This window comes from Papio anubis, chromosome 17, assembly GCF_008728515.1.
Source record: "Papio anubis isolate 15944 chromosome 17, Panubis1.0, whole genome shotgun sequence".
NCBI classification, from domain to species: Eukaryota; Metazoa; Chordata; class Mammalia; order Primates; family Cercopithecidae; genus Papio; species Papio anubis.
In genome coordinates this window covers 23,182,673-23,200,038 of record NC_044992.1, presented here as the reverse complement: position 1 = coordinate 23,200,038, position 17,366 = coordinate 23,182,673, and the positions used below count along the sequence as shown (strand labels likewise).

The 17,366-nt window shown below is 36.9% G+C and overlaps 1 protein-coding gene across 9 annotated transcripts in view; it reads right to left on the bottom strand.

Annotated features, from left to right (window-relative positions):
* The window catches only part of NSRP1 (nuclear speckle splicing regulatory protein 1), a 67,552-nt gene that overhangs the window by 7,620 nt on the left and 42,566 nt on the right, over positions 1-17,366 (bottom strand). For 6 of the 9 annotated variants that reach the window (XM_031657016.1, XM_031657013.1, XM_021928220.2 and 3 more), the window contains 2 exons: positions 6,287-6,343; positions 657-785 (listed from right to left, as the gene is read on the bottom strand). In XM_031657016.1, coding sequence (XP_031512876.1) covers positions 657-785; positions 6,287-6,295 — 138 coding nt within the window. In that variant the 5' untranslated portion in view covers positions 6,296-6,343. Of the gene's footprint in view, positions 1-656; positions 786-6,286; positions 6,344-9,987; positions 10,139-14,466; positions 14,491-17,366 lie in introns of those variants that run through there. The other 3 variants (XM_031657015.1, XM_031657020.1, XM_031657014.1) reach the window with 3 other exon arrangements.

Genomic DNA, 17,366 nt, shown 5'->3' with positions numbered 1-17,366 from the left:
AATATGATTTTTTTCTTTTTTCTGATATTCTCTTAATTAAAAAAAAATCAGAAAAGTTCCTGCTAGTTTTTCACATTTAGTAGAAATATGACTATTTAAAATAGTAGCTTTAATATAATTTTATACCATCACTCTACTAGTAGGTAACTGTCAGATGCAAATGCCCTTAAAATCAGCCTGTGCTTGTGAAAGAACAAGAGGTGATAGAAAGAAAATCTGAACTTATTTCAGTTTTTCCCCCTCCCACATTTTTTTCTCACTGAAAATAAAATCATGATAGGTGCAGGCAGATGATTCAGTTACCAGCTAGGAAGAAATAAAAAAAATGAGAGGATAATAAAACACAAATAAACACACACAGGGCAGGAGCAGTACAAATTTGGTACACTAGAATTCTAAGGAAAAGTTTCCAAAAAACTATTTGCAAAGGTTTCAAAGCAAAAAACAAAATTGTTAGATAATTCACTTGGCCTGTTAGGATAATATACGTAGTACTTCTTGAGTTCTAAGATCAAATCTATAATATCTGGAATTAGGGACTCTTCACACTTCATATACCTAAAAGCTTTTTCTCAGATCATTCTCATGTTAAAATAAGATTAAAACACAAAATGTAGGTCAAGGTCAAAGAAAGTGTGTTATTTCAGCTAACAAACCTTTCGGTCTTTCCCCAAAAGCAATTTGGGATTATTTTCCTCCTTTTTTTTCTGCATTTCATCATAAATACTGTCATATTCATACACAGTAGCATCTTCTGCAAGGGCCTTCTGGATTTCCAGTTTGGTCTTAAAAAAAAAAATTAAACATGTTTCAAAAATATGAGCCAGCCAATAGATACAACAAAATCTATGTTTTTTGAGAATGGTTCATAAATTGAAAATATATCATAAAAATTACAATCACATTTCAGATACGAAATATGAATAAATTCTGGAGCCAGGCTGCCTGGGTATGAATCCTGGCTCTACACTGACTAATTACTCTGGGCAAGTTTGTTTATAATCTTTTGGTACCTTAATTTCCTCATCTAGAAGAGAAAGAATAATGATTATCTTTACATTCTAAGCTGTTATAATTAAATGACTAAACTTAAAACACTTAGAGCCTGATAAAGAATAAGTATTCAATAAACATCAACTATTATTATCATCTATTCATTTGTATATAATTATCCACATCAAAAGGTCAAAAGGTACGATGGAAACACCTAACCTTGGTTTTGACAGGCCTGTATTATATACTAAACTTTCATGATCATTTTTAGAGTTGTCAAACATAAAGTCTCTGCCTTTATCATGTTCCTTCCATCTTAAATGATGTTTTTTTCTCCTCTTTCAAGCTATCAAAATCTTATCCAGTGTTTAAGGGCCAGTCCTACTTCTTCTTTGAGCCCATTTCTGAGGCCTCTAACCCCCAATGATCTTTCTTCTAAACACTGAGGAACATTCTATTCTGCAATAATTAGCCCTTAATAATACACTATATATATTTTTCTTTTTTTCTTTTAAGAGATGGGGTCTCGCTCTGTCGCCCAGGCTAGAGTGCAGTGGTGCAATCTTGGCTCACTGCAACCTCTGCCTCCCAGGCTTCAAGTGGTCCTCCCACTTCAGCCGCCCAAGTAGCTGGGACTATAGGCGTGTGCCACCATGCCTGGCTAATTTTTATATGTTTTGTAGAGACAGAGTTTCACCATGTTGCTCAGGCTGGTCTTGAACTCCTGGGCTCAAATGATCCACCTACCTCAGCGCCCCTACAAAGTGCTGGGATTACACGCCTGAGTCACCATGCCAGGCATGGGTGTTTTTACTTCCTGTTTTACAAATCTTAGCCTTTTGCCCCCAGTTGTAAATTCCTGAAGTACAGAGTCTATACACTGTAACTTCTTCCTGAATTGCTAGATTGGCTAATGTAGAACCCAAGAGGGATCCTTTTTAAGTGACAGGATGATGTAATTATTCTAAAGACTCTATCTGATAGACTCGGGTTTTTACATACCAACATTTAAACTGTGAATAATGCACATGCTAACTGAAAAACCTTTTTTCTAGAATACTGTTTAAAATATTAAGAAATTCATTTTTTTCACTTCTCAACCTTTAGAAAGTGAAAGATTCTCCTGCCTAGATGTTGAAATGGCACTCCTGCTCACTCCCCAAAACCAGCCTGGATAACACAAAGAGGGAAACATGGAATCTAAGAAATAATCACCACTACAATAACAAAAAGCAAGGGAAAAGGAAGACTGAGGGCTGTTTTTTTTTGAGACGAAGTCTCTCACTGTTGCCCCGGCTGGTGTGCAGTGGCGCCATCTTGGCTCGCTGCAACCTCCGCCTCCCGGGTTCAAGCAATTCCCCTGCCTCAGCCTCCAGAGTAGCTAGGATTACAGGTACGTGCCACCACACCTGGCTAATTTTTTGTATTTTTAGTAGACATGGGGTTTCACTATGTTGGTCAAGCTGTTCTCGAACTCCTGACCTCATGATCTACCCACTTCGGCCTCCTGAAGTGCCGGGATTACATGCGAGAGCCACTGAGCCCGGCCAGGGCTGTTTTAAACTGATGACATGCCTTTGTATATGTTGGGAGGAGAGCTGTAGGGGAGCACTTGAGTAGGTATGTTACTATTAACTATGTTGCAACATAAATAAAGCAAAAACTGAACAGATATCCAAGGAAAAATAGACAAATCCACAATCACAGCAAGAGATTTTAACATATGCCTCTCAGTAACAGAATGGACAAAAAAAAAAAAAAACCCCACAAAACAAAAAAACCAACCAACAAACAACAACAACAAAAACACAGTATGAATATATATGGATTAACACAATTGGCCCAATGGCACATACAGAACATTTTCTTTTTTCTTTTTTTTGGGGGGGTTCAGAATCTCGCTCTGTCGCCTAGGCTGGAGTGCAGTGGCACCATCTTGGCTCACCGCAACCTCCACCTCCTGTGTTCAAGTGATTCTCCTGCCTCAGCCTCCTGAGCAGCTGGGACTACAGGTGCACACACCACCAGGCCCGGCTAATTTTTATATCAATACAGAACATTTTCAAACACAGAAGAAATATTTATAAAAACTGACTATATACTGGACCATAAAGTAAACCTCTACCTGTTTTAAAGGCATGAAACAATACAGTGCAGTGTCTTGGAACCCAAAATAATCATGTTAGGGACTCGGTGTGGTGGCTCATGCCTGTAACCCCAACACTTTGGGGGGCCAAGGTGGGCGGATCACCTGAGATCAGGAGACCAGCCTGGCCAACACGGTGAAACCCTGTCTCTACTAAAAATATAAAAATTAGCTGGGCATGGTGGTGCACACCTGTAATCCCAGCTATAAGGAGGCTGAGGCAGAAGAATCACTTGAACCCAGGAGGTGGAGGTTGCAGTGAGCCACTGCACTCCAGCCTACGTACAGAGCGAGACTCCATCTCAAAAACAAAAACAAAAACAAAACAAAACAAAAAAACCCCAAAAACAAACAAGCAAAAAAACAAAGTAATCACATCAGGAATGAATAACAAAAAGGTAATCAAAAACCTCCGTTATGTTCAGAAATTAATAATACATGGGTCAAACCAGAAATCATAATGCAAATCAGAAAATGTTTTGCATGAAACAACAAAAATATTACCTATCAAAATCTATAAGACACAGCTACAGAAGTACTTAGAGGGAAACATATAGCATTAAATGCATATATCAGAAAAGAGAAAGAACAGAAAACAGAGAGCTATGCACCCATCTCAAACAGTTAGAAAAATAACAAAATAAACCCAAAGAAAATAGAATGAAGAAAACACTAATCTGTCAGGACAGAAAATGAAGCAGAAACGAACAAAATGTATACAGTATTATATTAGCTCATAGTATAAGGCTCGCCAAACCTTGGTATTATCAGACTTTTTCAATGTGGGTAATTATAGTGAAAGAAAAGGAAAACTACCCTATTCTGCCCAGTCTCACTTATGATGCAAAAATCTTCAATACTTAAAAACTTTCAAAAACTTCAGTAAGCCAAATGCAACAATATAAGAAAAGGATAACATTTTATGCTCATGTTAGGTTTATGCCACTTACGTGAAGTCACAGCAATTGATTTTCTAAAGTTAAGCTGACTTCACATTATTGGTATAAAACCAACATGGTCATGAAGTAGTATTCTTTCTGTATATAGTTTACCATTTAAACAAATAAACAACAAAACCCTCAAACTAAGAAAACAATTTCCTTAGATTAGCATCAAATATCTACCAGAGACCTACAGCAAATGTTTTATTTCCTGATGACATACTGAAAGTTTTCCCAATGAAATAGGGAATACGACAATAATGTTGCCATCATCGGTTCTGTAAAATTGAGGTTCTGATAAAAAGAAGAAAAAAATCGTTTAAAGTACCCCATTTTAAAGAGCACTTTCTCTAAGATTCAGTAAATGCAATCAAGCTAGTATTCTTCATAGTAAAATGAAAAATAGCTTCAACTGGTATGGATAAAGACTCGACAAGCTGAATCAACCAAGTGGGGAACAAATGGAAGAGTATGTAATATACATGTGAGAAAAAAAAAACAGCAGAAAGCAGGTGAAAGGTGTAACAGTTGTAGCAGCATTCCTAATTTCCAAGCAAACTATGAAAAAGTCCCACTAAACAGATAAAGTGTCTTGAACAAGACAGAGTTAAGAATAAAATTAGATTTTGGATTCATGCTTTAAGTGAAGAAAAAAAGGCAGCATAAAAATGTTAAAATAATCCTGGAAAACAAGATACCTGTATTATCGTGGATAAGTTACCCAACTCTCCAGAACTAAGTCTCCCATTTACATAGTGAGGAAGTTGAATTTAACGGTCTCTCTAAAATTCTGACTCAAAGCACTACAGTGTTTATATTAAATAATCAGTTTTTTTATGTTTTATGTGTATATTAAATCATTCTGAGGCTGCTGAGTTACACATTATATTTCACTGTGAAACTCTTGACATTATCTTAAAATGACTAAATATATCCTTCTGTGCTAATTCCTCCAGGAGGGTGTGAAACACAGTGGTTAAAAGCTTAGGTTCTGAAATTTCACTGTCTAGTTTTGAACACAGCCCTACCATTTATTAACTATGTGGTCTCATGCAAATCACATAAATTCTTCTTGCTTTCATTTCCTTAACTACAAAATAAGGATTATAAAAGCGTAATTATTGTAAGAATTAAAGATCATTCTTAAAACATAGTTGACATGATGCCTGGCACATACAAAGTGCTTAATAAACTCACCTTTATGCAGGTTTCCAGTTAGACAAAGAGGAAATAGTATCAAAAATTATAAAGCTAATGTGGAGGATAAATAATTTAAAATGAAAAAGAAAGGCACCTTGCTATTGTTTAATTTCATTACATTCTATAGCAGAAAATCTAAGATATACTAGTATAGAAGTAGAAAAATTAGTAAGTCTTCAGGCCTAGTTTGATATTTAGTAGTATGATCTTAAGGAGCACTTTATTCTTTCTGAGTTTCAGATTTCTTAATCAGGACTATGGGCAAGTTTGTGAGAATTGTAAAAGATAAATGTATGTAAAAAGTACTTGGAAACACTAAGGTACTAGCAAGTCTTTTAAAATTATCAGGCCAGACACGGTGGCTCACGCCTGTAATCCCAGCATTTTGGGAGGCTGAGGTGGGCGGATCACCTGAGGTCAGGGGTTTCAGAACAGCCTGACCAATATGGTGAAACCCCGTCTCTACTAAAAACACAAAAATTAGCTGGGCGTGGTGGTATGCGCCTTTAGTCCCAGCTACTTGGGAGGCTGAGACAGGAGAACTGTTTGAACCCAGGAGACGGAGACTGCAGTGAGCCGAGAGTGTACCACGGCACTCCAGCCTGGGCAACGGAGCAAGACTCCATCTCAAAAATAAATAAATAAATAAATCTCTATGTCTATATATTTTTATCTATCTCTGATATTCTTCTTTCTTGGCAGATGAGTTTCAAATAATGATAAGTTTGTGAAACCATTTTGATTGTGAAAAGGTTTTTTTCCCCAAGTAAGCTCACTAGCAAGAATTCAATAATAACAACAGGCCAAACAATCCATTATTAGACTAATGAGTCATCTACAAGCAGAACTGGTTTAATCTATAGCACAGCAATAAGGAGCTAATTCTTCATTGTGTTTTTCCTTAAATCTACTCTGTTTTAGTCTCAGCACCTAGATACCAAAACTGATGCTTAAAAATGAGCCAAAATGCTTCACTGAATGCACTTATCCCAGTCTTCTACCTTACCTGTTTCATGGCCTGCTTCTTAGCAGCTTCCCTCTGAAGGCTTTCACTCACGGAGGTCTATCAAACAGAAATATATTATCACTTTTTAAAAAAATTTAAAATTTCTTTTCCAGTACGAGTGTCCCCTGTCTAAAATACGTGGGACCAGAAATGTTTTGTATTTCAGATTTTTAAAATACTCAGTGGTTCAGCATCCCAAATCTGAAAATCTGATATCTGATGCTCCAATGAGCATTTCCTCTGAGCTTCACATTAGTGCTCAAAAAAGTTTTAGATTTTAGAACATTCAGGATTTTCGATTTTCATATTTGGGATGCTCAACCTGTTTTCTGGTTGGCAATGGTGCCTTACTTATAGCTAAAAGTAAAAAGATAATAATATGAATTAAACTAACATTTTCAGGTGCCCACTTATAGCTAAAAGTAAAAAGATAATAATACGAATTAAACTAACATTTTCAGGGTTTCTCCCCTAAACTTCACGAAATAAATGAATTTGCATTGTAAATCCTCAGAATAGATTATAAGGTGTCAGAGAAAATAGAATGGTACAGGAAAAAATGAGGAAACATGAATTTTTAATCCTAACCTCACTACTGTCATTCAACCTTTATGGATTTCAATTTGCTTCATGTGAACATGAGAGACAGAGAGAGAGAGAGAGAGTGTGTGTGTGTGTGTGTGTTTGAGTGTGTGAAATGGGGAAAGACTGGACTAGATAATATTTCAGGTACCTTCCAACACTAAAATGGTATGATTCCCAGCTTACAAAAAGCAAATTATTTTAACATTCACCACTCAATATAGTGTATCAAGCTCTTGGTTTATGCTTAAAGCTTAGGGACAGCAGTAACTATTCGTGGCTATAATCATTCAAAAACTATGTACTGAAAAGCCTTCCATACCAGGCATACTTAGGTCCTGAGGATAGTGAAAAAGCAAGAACAGTCTCTGTCTTAAGGCCAGAGACTGAAACAAGATCTTGCTTCAGATAAATGGTCTGAAAGGGAAGACAATTAAAGAGATAATTATAATATATGGACAGGCACGGTGGCTCATGCCTGTAATCCCAGCACTTTGGGAGGCTGAGGCGGGCGGATCACTTAAGGCCAGGAGTTTGAGACCAGTCTGGCCAACACGTTGAAACCCTATCTCTACTAAAAATACAAAAATGAGCTGGGAGTGTTGGAGCACACTTGTAATTCCAGCTACTTGGAAGGTTGAGACATGAGAATCACTTGAACCGGGAGGCAGACGTTGCAGTGAGCCGAGACTGTGCCACCGCACTCCAGCCTGGGCAACAGAACCAGGCTCCATCTCAAAAAAAAAAAAAAAAAAAGGGGGGGGAATTACAATATAAATGTGATAAGCAATATAATAAAGGAATAAACAAAGGGCTGGGAAGCCCAGGGCAGAGAAGGCAACTAGATGTATATGAAGAATCAGGAATCCCTTTCCAAAAGAGATATGACATTAGATGAGAATCAAAGAGAATAAAAATGTAAAAGAATGCAAGAGGAAGACAGGAAGTAGTCATCACATGGGCAAAAGTAAAGATTACATACAGCTAAGAAAAAAAAAATACTTAAGAAAAATATGTTTCCTTAAAAGTATCAGGCTTTAATCATCAGGGAAATGTAAATCAGAACCACTATAAGATAACACTTCAGACCTGTTAGAATAGCTATTATAAAAAAGTCAGAAAATAACAAAGGTTAGCATAGTGTCAGAAAAGGGAATTCTTGTATACTACTGGTGCAGATGTAGGCTGGTACAGTCAATATGGAAAACAGTATGGAGGTTTATAAACAAATTAAAAATAGAACTACCATACAGCCTAGCAGTCCCTCTTGGCATATAGCCAAAGGAAATGAAGCCACCACCTGGTAAAGGTATCATGTTCACTCCCATGTTCACTGCAGCATTATTTGCAATAGCCAGGTATGGAAACAATCTAAGTGTTCATTGACGAATAGATAAAGAAACTGTGGTACATATGTATGATGGAGTATTATTCAGCCTTTAAAAAGGAGATCCTACCATTTGCACAACATGAATGAACCTAGAGGACATTATGCTACATGGTAAGCCAAATACAAAAAGGAAAAAAGTACCTGACATCACTTGTAAGTGGAATCTCTGAGAGATAAAGAACTTAAAAACAATGGTTACTAGGGGTGGGGTGGGAGGAAATGGGGAGAGGCAGGGATGTAACAAGATGAACAAGTCTAGAGATCTAACGTACCACATGAGGACAATACGTAATAAAATTGTACTATATATGGTATTCATGCTAACTGAGTAAATTGTAGCTGCTCTTGCCACAGAAACAAAAAAAGTATGTAAGATAATGGATATGTTAATTTGCTTTACTGTAGTAACCTTTTTACCATCTATATCCCATAACATTGTTATATACCTTAAATATGCACAATAAAATTTTTTTTAAAGTATCAGGATTTGCAAATATACTGACACTGAACTGTATAAAGGGTGAATTTTATGCTATGTGAATTACATCTTTTTATGGCTAGGGCTACATGGGTTATCCCTGTCCGTCTCAATTTTGCTGTCTAAAACTGCTGTTTAAAAAAAAATGAAGTCTTAAATATAGATAAAAACATGTCTAAGTAACATATATATTAAACATATATACGTTTAAACATATTAACATATATATGTTTAAATATAATCCTCAGCTCTAGAATTATAGTAGTCTAGTTTATTAACACTTGCTATCTTCAGTTGTATTGTATCAGCAATTGGTGCTTTTTTTTTTCATGGTAATAACCAGAACAAAATAGTTCTCTATGACCACAGACAAATAAATTTAATACACAAAGGTCTTACAATATAGTACATATTTAATAAATTAAATAAGTATGCAAAGAACTAAAGACATTTTAGGTGATGGTAAACTGACTAATTGGGGGAAAGATGTTGATAACAAAAGCAGTAACAGCTGCTAACATGTATTGAGCTAGGTGCTATGCTAAGTACACTAGCTGTGTATTACATGTATTACTCATTTAGTGCAAATTTCTGTTACATGTAATATGACACTTTCATTCATTAGAATATCAATTTTAAATACCAAAACTGAAAGTAACAGTAAATATTTCCAATGTATTTTCATGTCTGTATTTCTAATTAGTATGAATGAAAAATGTTTTTCTTGACCACTGAGTTGATGTCTTCAGGACTGACTGAGAATACATCTCCAAATGCAGGATGTTTTCCTCTTTTACTTGCTTTTATTAGTTTTTCCTATCTCCTCCTTCAGTCTGTCACCTTTAATCTGTCAGAGTTTACCTGCTGCCTTTCAAACTGGATGCTTCAATCTAAACTATGTAACTTGGTTATTATAGAGGATACTCAGAGAAATAAAATAACTTTCAAAAAGAAAACTTGGGAAAGAAAAACACAAGGCTATACTTTTTCAGATTTTTATAAAGTATAGAATAAACAGACTGGGAAAGGCCTTTCCAATGTAATCTGTATCTATTTTGAGATATCTCAAAAGATTTTGTTTCTATGTTTACAGCTGTTTAGAAGAATGAAATATGACTGTTGAAAAAACAAGCTGTTACTACTTACACAGGAAGGTAACATAATGGAAGGAGTGCAATAGTTTTACATATTCTATTCACAAACTTATATCCCTAGAATTCAACAGCATCAGTGGATAACTCTGAACCTAACCTGAAAAAGTAGGAAAGATTGACGATCTTCTTCTGAAGGTCATTTGATTCTCAATTTTCTAAATAAAGGTACTTTAACAATGAATGACTACTAAGGATGATGATTAAAATGCCAAAAACCTGTTTAAACAAATACAAAAAGCTTAAAAGAGTAGCAGTAAAACTTACTTTTTTCTATAATAGTAACCCTACATAAAAATACATAAAATGATCTTCTATATAACATAAAAAACTCATCTAGATTCAGATCAGACAGAAAAATAACTAGTACAATTAAAGGTAAAATCAGTAAGATCTTTTTTTTTTCTTTGAGATGGAGTCTTGCTCTGCGGCCCAGGCTGGAGTGCAATGGCGCAATCTCGGCTCACTGCAACCTCCGCCTCCCGGGTTCAAGTGATTTTCCTGCTTCAGTCTCCTGAGTAGCTGGGATTACAGGTGCGCACCACCATGCCCAGCTAATTTTTGTATTTTTAGTAGAGACAGGTTTCACCATACTGGTCAGGGTGGTCTCAAACTCCTGACCTCATGATCCGCCGGCCTCGGCCTCCCAAAGTGCTGGGATTACAGGCGTGAGCCACTGTGCCTGGCCAGATCTTATGTTTTTAAAGGTCAAGTCTTTTTACATTTTTAGAGGTATCCCTAAAATACTAATACAGTATACATACACAACAGAATAGTATTTGGCCATAAAAAGAATGAAACCATGTCATTTACAGCAACATGGAAGGAACTTGAGGTCATTATCTTAAGTAAAATAAAGCACACACAAAAAGATAAACATCATATGTTCTCAATTGCATGTGGGAGCTAAAATAAATTTGATCACACGGAGGTAGGGTGAAAAGGTAGATAACAGAGACTGAGAAGGGTAAGTGAGGGAAGTGGGGAGGATGAAGAGAAGCTGGTTAAAGGGTACAAACATACAGTAAGATAGAAGGAATATATTCAGTGTTTGACAGAAGAGTAAGGTGACTACCCTTTTTGTTTGTTTGAGATGGAGTCTTGCTGTGCTGCCCAGGCTGGAGTGCAGTAGTGTGATTTCAGCTCACTGAAACCTCTGCCTCCCGGGTTCAAGCAATTCTCCTGCCTCAGCCTCCTGAGTAGCTGGGATTACAAGGACGCACCACCACGCCTGGCTAATTTTTTTGTATTTTTAGTAGAGATGGGGTTCCACCATGATGGCTAGGCTGGTCTCAAACTCCTGGCCTCAAGTGATCTGCCTACCTCGGCCTCCCAAAGTGTTGGGATTACAGGCATGAGCCACTGCGCCCAGCCAGGGTGACTATACTTAACAGAAACGTATTGTACTTGGGTAACAAACACTAATTGCTGACTTGATCCCTAAACATTATATACATGTAACAAAATCTCACAGGTACCCCATAAACTTGTATAAAATTTTTAAAAATACTAACACAAATTTTAAGAGAACTTTTAAATCATAAATCAGGGAAGGGTTGATCTTACTGAACTCAGCAAGAGAAGAACAGATTTCATGTGTGTCCTATGAATAAAACAAAATTTAAATATAACTGCAAAGATTATTAATCTCTAACTTCAGAGTTCCTATACTGTATAGCATAAGGAGGACGTACAGAATAACGTTCACAAGCATAGGCTCAGAAACAGTCTACAACTGTTCTCTCTCTTGCTAGCTTGTTATTCTAGGTGTGCTAATTTCTTCCTGTTTCAGTTTCCTCATCTATATATTAGTACCTACCTCACAAAGGTTAGCTACCATTTTTGTTATTATTACATTTCTGTTTAAAAATATATGGCTGAAGAAATGCTTATATTTAAACAAGTCAAAATTAAGTTATGAGAACACAGTAGCTATACTTTTTTTTTTTTTCTTGGAGTATTATAGTTAAAATTATTCACCAGAAAAGCATGCAAACAATATTCCTCTTTATAGTACATTTATCAGTGTGCTTAATAAAATGTAAGGTTGGTATTTATTTGAAGTGACATTAATATAATTATATTTCCATTTACTGAATTAGAAAAATCTATTCTGCTGAATATTTAAAAGGCTGTATATGTTTTCTTTTGTGTTAAGATTCTTTAAGGTTTTATGTTCAGTATGTCCATAAACAGGAAAATGTAGGATGCACATATTTGAATACTTAATTAACCATGGGAGCTGTAGCATAACTAGAAATGGGTTTTCTAGAATTGATAGTGGCTTTACTAGGAACTATTCATAAACAAAAATACACTGCCCCCAAACCTGAGTAGGTTAGAGAGTATTCTCCTTTGAGGGTATCCTCTGCTGTGCTGCTATAATCAAATGGCAAGATACCAAGGACACGCCAAATGAACAGACATTTGTTTTTAATAATTGCCCCGGTTTGGGGTGAGAAGGGGAAGTACTTGTTTAAAAAAGCGTATTTTTAAACTTCAAAGAAATGTACAGTTAAGTACTGCGTACCCTTTACCTAACCTCTCCCAATGTTAGTAAGTTGCATAGAGTACAATATCAACACCAGTGAACTGACACTGGTACACACACACTGCTTATTCAGATTTCACCATTTTTATACATATACATCTGTGCGTGTATGTGTGTAGTCCCATGCCATTTTATAACACATAGCTTCATGTAACTACCACCACAATCAAGACACTTAATTGTACCAGTCACCACAATACTCCTTTGCACTACTCCTTTATAAGCCATACTCATCCTCCTCCGTCTCTAATCCCTGGCAACCATTATCTCTGTGTTTGACGAATGTTAAATAAATTGAATTATGCAGTATATCCTTTTGAGATTGGATCTTTTCTATCAGCATTATTTTCAAGGATATTTTGTATTTTGTTTAGTATAAACATTGCAAAAACATTTCGTTCTTGCCACAAAATATCTTAGCTTACAAGTTATCTAGGGAAAAATAGCTGTTTAAAAAAAGATGAAGGCTGAATGTGACCAAACCACACAATACAGTCATTAATTGACTCATTTCAGAATTAGTAGGTAGACAATTATTCTAATTCTATGCCTGAGGATCAGTTTGCAGTGTAACACAGGAGAATATTCATTAAAAGTGGCTTCTTTTTTCTTTTTTTTGAGACAGGGTCCTGCTCTGTTGTCCAGGCTGGAGTGCAGTGGCATGATCACAGTTCACTGCAGCCTCAACTTCCCGGGCTCAAGCAATCCTCCTGCCTCAGCTTCTGGAGTAGCTGGGACTACAGATGTATGTCACCACATCCAGCTAATTTTTTAATTTTTTTGTAGAGACAGGGTCTTACTTTGTTGCCCAGGCTGGTCTCAAACCCCTGGGCTCAAGCAATCCTCCCGCCTTTGCCTCCCAAAGTGCTGGGATTACAGGCATAAGCCACCATGCTCAGCCAATGGTGCCTTCTAATAAAATCATTAGTTTTAAATTTAGGGAGACAAAATTTACTTCCTATAAGGGACTTTATCTCAAAGGAAAAAAAAATCAACTCATAAACAAACAGGTTCAAATGCAAACATTAGAACTTTTGTAAAAGTACAAAAAACACACTAATATCTCAAGATAGGTTCTTCATCAAAATCTCAGGAAAATACCTTTCCAAAAATCTGAAGTAGCAGCTCCTTCCAAATGTTTAAAGTTAATTCAGTAAACATGCTGAGAGCCTAACATGTGGACAGCACTTAGACTAGGTGCTACAAAAAGATTACAATCTAGTGGGAAAGGAGCCATATTTGGTCAACATTTAAATTTATGTCTAAGAGTTAGTAGGTTCCAGTTAGCTTTAATTCCAAATAAGAAAGGAACCCACAAAAAAAGGGAAGAAAGTGGCTGGTCTATTTTACAAACAAAATTAACATAAACAATACTTTGCACACACGCACACGCACGCACACACACATACATATTATAAGGGTTAAAAATGTGGTCACTGGCCGGGTGCAGTGGCTCATGCCTGTAATCCCAGCACTTTGGGAGGTGGAGGTGGGCAGATCACCTGAGGTCAAGAGTTCAAGACCAGCCTTGCCAACATGGTGAAACCTCGTCTCTACTAAAAATAAAAAAAAAATTAGTTGGGAATGGTGGCGCGCGCCTGTAGTCCCAGCTACTTGGGGAGGCCGAGGCAGAACTGCTTGAACCCAGGAGGTGGAGGTTGCAGTGAGTGGAGATCGCGCCACTGCACTCTAGCCTGAGTGACAGAGGGAGACTCTATCTCAAAAACCAAACCAAACAAAACAAAAAAAACAAAAAGTGGTCAAAGTATAGGCACCATAAACTGCAGAATTAAGAAAAACACTGTAACTAGATTTCTTAGTTTTCTTCTCCCTCCATTGTTCTGTGTAGAGAATAAAAATTAGTTAATCAATCTAATACTTGCTTCATTTTGAATAGCAGTCAGATATGACCTAAAAGGGAGACTTACAAAAAATCAAAAAACCTTTACAGTTAGCTCAGATAAATCGAAGAGAAAATAAAAGACTATGGACCTTTGTTGTGTCACTATACAATTTTAAATTGATTACCTCCTGGGCGGTAGTAACCATCAGAAAAGAATTAGGGCCGGGCACAGTGGCTCACGCCTGTAATCCCAGCACTTTGGGAGGCTGAGGAGGGTGGACTGCTTAAGCTCAGGAGTTCGAGACCAGGCTGGCTGTGAAACCCCGTCTCTACTAAAAATACAAAAAAAATTTGCATTTCTCTGATGGCCAGTGATGATGAGCATTTTTTCATGTATCTGTTGGCTGTATGAATGTCTTCTTTTGAGAAATATCTGTTCATATCCTTTACCCACTTTTTGATGGGGTTGTTTTTTTCTTGTAAATTTGTTTGAGTTCTTTGTAGGTTCTGGATATTATTAGCCCTTTGTCTGATGAGTAGATTGCAAAAATTTTCTCCCATTCTGTAGGTTGCCTGTTCACTCTGATGGTAGTTTCTTTTGCTGTGCAGAAGCTCTTTAGTTTAATTAGATCCCATTTGTCAATTTTGGCTTTTGTTGCCAATGAGATACCATCTCACACCAGTTAGAATGGCAATCATTAAAAAGTCAGGAAACAACAGGTGCTAGAGAGGATGTGGAGAAATAGGAACACTTTTACACTGTTGGTGGGATTGTAAACTAGTTCAACCATTATGGAAAACAGTATGGCGATTCCTCAAGGATCTAGAACTAGAAGTACCATATGACCCAGCCATCCCATTACTGGGTATATACTCAAAGGATTATAAATCGTGCTGCTATAAAGACACATGCACACGTATGTTTACTGCAGCACTATTCACAATAGCAAAGACTTGGAATCAACCCAAATGTCCATCAGTGACAGATTGGATTAAGAAAATGTGGCACATATACACTATGGAATACTATGCAGCCATAAAAAAGGATGAGTTTGTGTCCTTTGTAGGGTCATGGATGCAGCTGGAAACCATCATTCTCAGCAAAATATCGCAAGAACAGAAAACCAAACACTGCATGTTCTCATTCATAGGTGGGAACTGAACAATGAGATCACTTGGACTCGAGAAGGGGAACATCACACACCGGGGTCTATCACGGGGAGAGGGGAGGGGGGAGGGATTGCATTGGGAATTATACCTGATGTAAATGACGAGTTGATGGGTGCTGACGAGTTGATGGGTGCAGCACACCAACATGGCACAAGTATACATATGTAACAAACCTGCATGTTATGCACATGTACCCTAGAACTTAAAGTATAATAATTTTGGAAAAAAAAAAAAATTAGCCGGGTGTGGTGGCACATGCCTGTAATCCCAGCACTTTGGGAGGCCGAGGCAGGCAGATCACTTGAGCTCAGGAGTTCGAGACCAGCCTGGCCAACATGGTGAAGTCCCGTTTCCACTAAAAATAAAAAAAAAAGATTAGCCAGGCATGGTGGCATGTGCCTGTAATCCCAGCTATTCAGGAGGCTGAGGCAGGAGAATCGCTTGAACCCGGGAGGCAGAGGTTTCAGTGAGCTGAGATCATGCCACTGCACTCCAGTCTGGATGACAGAGTGAGACTTGGTCTCAAAAAAAAAAAAAAGGAATTAGGTCTGTATTATTGGTACTCCTTCAGCAGGAAACAAAACATAGTCTAATGACACTGAAAAATTATAGATACTAGACCATTATTTATATTATTAAATTACCTTCAATCATAAATTTATTTTAACACAAAAATTTAGTAATGGGTTCTGAGTTTTTTCTTTTTGCAGAAATAATTATTCCATAACTAATAAAGCACAATGGGACATATGAGCTTCTTTCTTAAATAAAATTGTACCTACCCAATTATCCATAATGGCTCTTAGCTAAACAAAAACAGTTCAAGAACCAATCCTTCTTTCAAATGGCTCACGGCTAAAATTTTCTGTTGTGCTGAGAACTTCCTGTTCTTTTGTTCTTTTTTAAACTTAGTAACAGATCACTTATTAAAAGTCTTATAACTCAGCAATCTCTACTAGGGGCCTTATTTGTCCATATTCACACAACTCTTGTAAGTACACAGTTTAAGAGCTGTGATGAGTACCTAACATTTTCATTACATAAGCTCAGACCTAAGACAAACACTACAACAGAAAAAAATAGACACAGATGGCCAGGTGCAGTGGCTCACGCCCGTAATCCCAGCACTTTGGGAGGCTGAGGTGGGCGGATCACGAGGTAGGGAGATCAAGACCATCCTGGCTAACAGGGGGAAACCCCATCTTTACTAAAAATAAAAAATAAAAAAATTAGCCAGGTATGGTGGTACACGCCTGTAGTCCCAGCTACTCGGGAGGCTGAGGCAGGAGAATCGCCTGAACCTGGGAGACAGAGGTTGCAGTGAGCTGAGATCGCACCACTGCACTCCAGCCTGAGTAACAACGTAAGACTCCGTCTCAAAAAAAAAAAGACAAGGCTATGAAGAGAAAATTTAGAGAAAATATACATGACTCTTAACTATATTAAAAATATTCAATCTTAGCAATAACTACAGAGGTGAAAATAAAAATATTAACTTTTATCACCTATCATGTTGGTAAAGATTTTAAAAATGATATTACTCAACCCTGGCAAGGTATACTGGCAAGCAAAGACATACTCTTACAACATAAAAATGTGACAGGGAAAATGTCACAGAGAGATCATTTCATCCATAGCTGTGTTTTTAGAATGGTTCTAAATACGAACAAAAGAAAAATTACACTTCCTATCCAAAAGGATCTGAATGTATCATCTTTGACAAGTCATACTTCAACAGTTCACCACTGATGACTCAAATCCCATACATAGGACAAGATTCTCATAATCTAACTGTCTTACAATACTGTACCTCATCACAAAAGGAAAACTTTGTTTTCCACATTTTTCTTTAATATTCAAACATTTAGGTTTTGAAGAATATGCAAGTAAACTAAAAATGTGTCTATTTGAAACA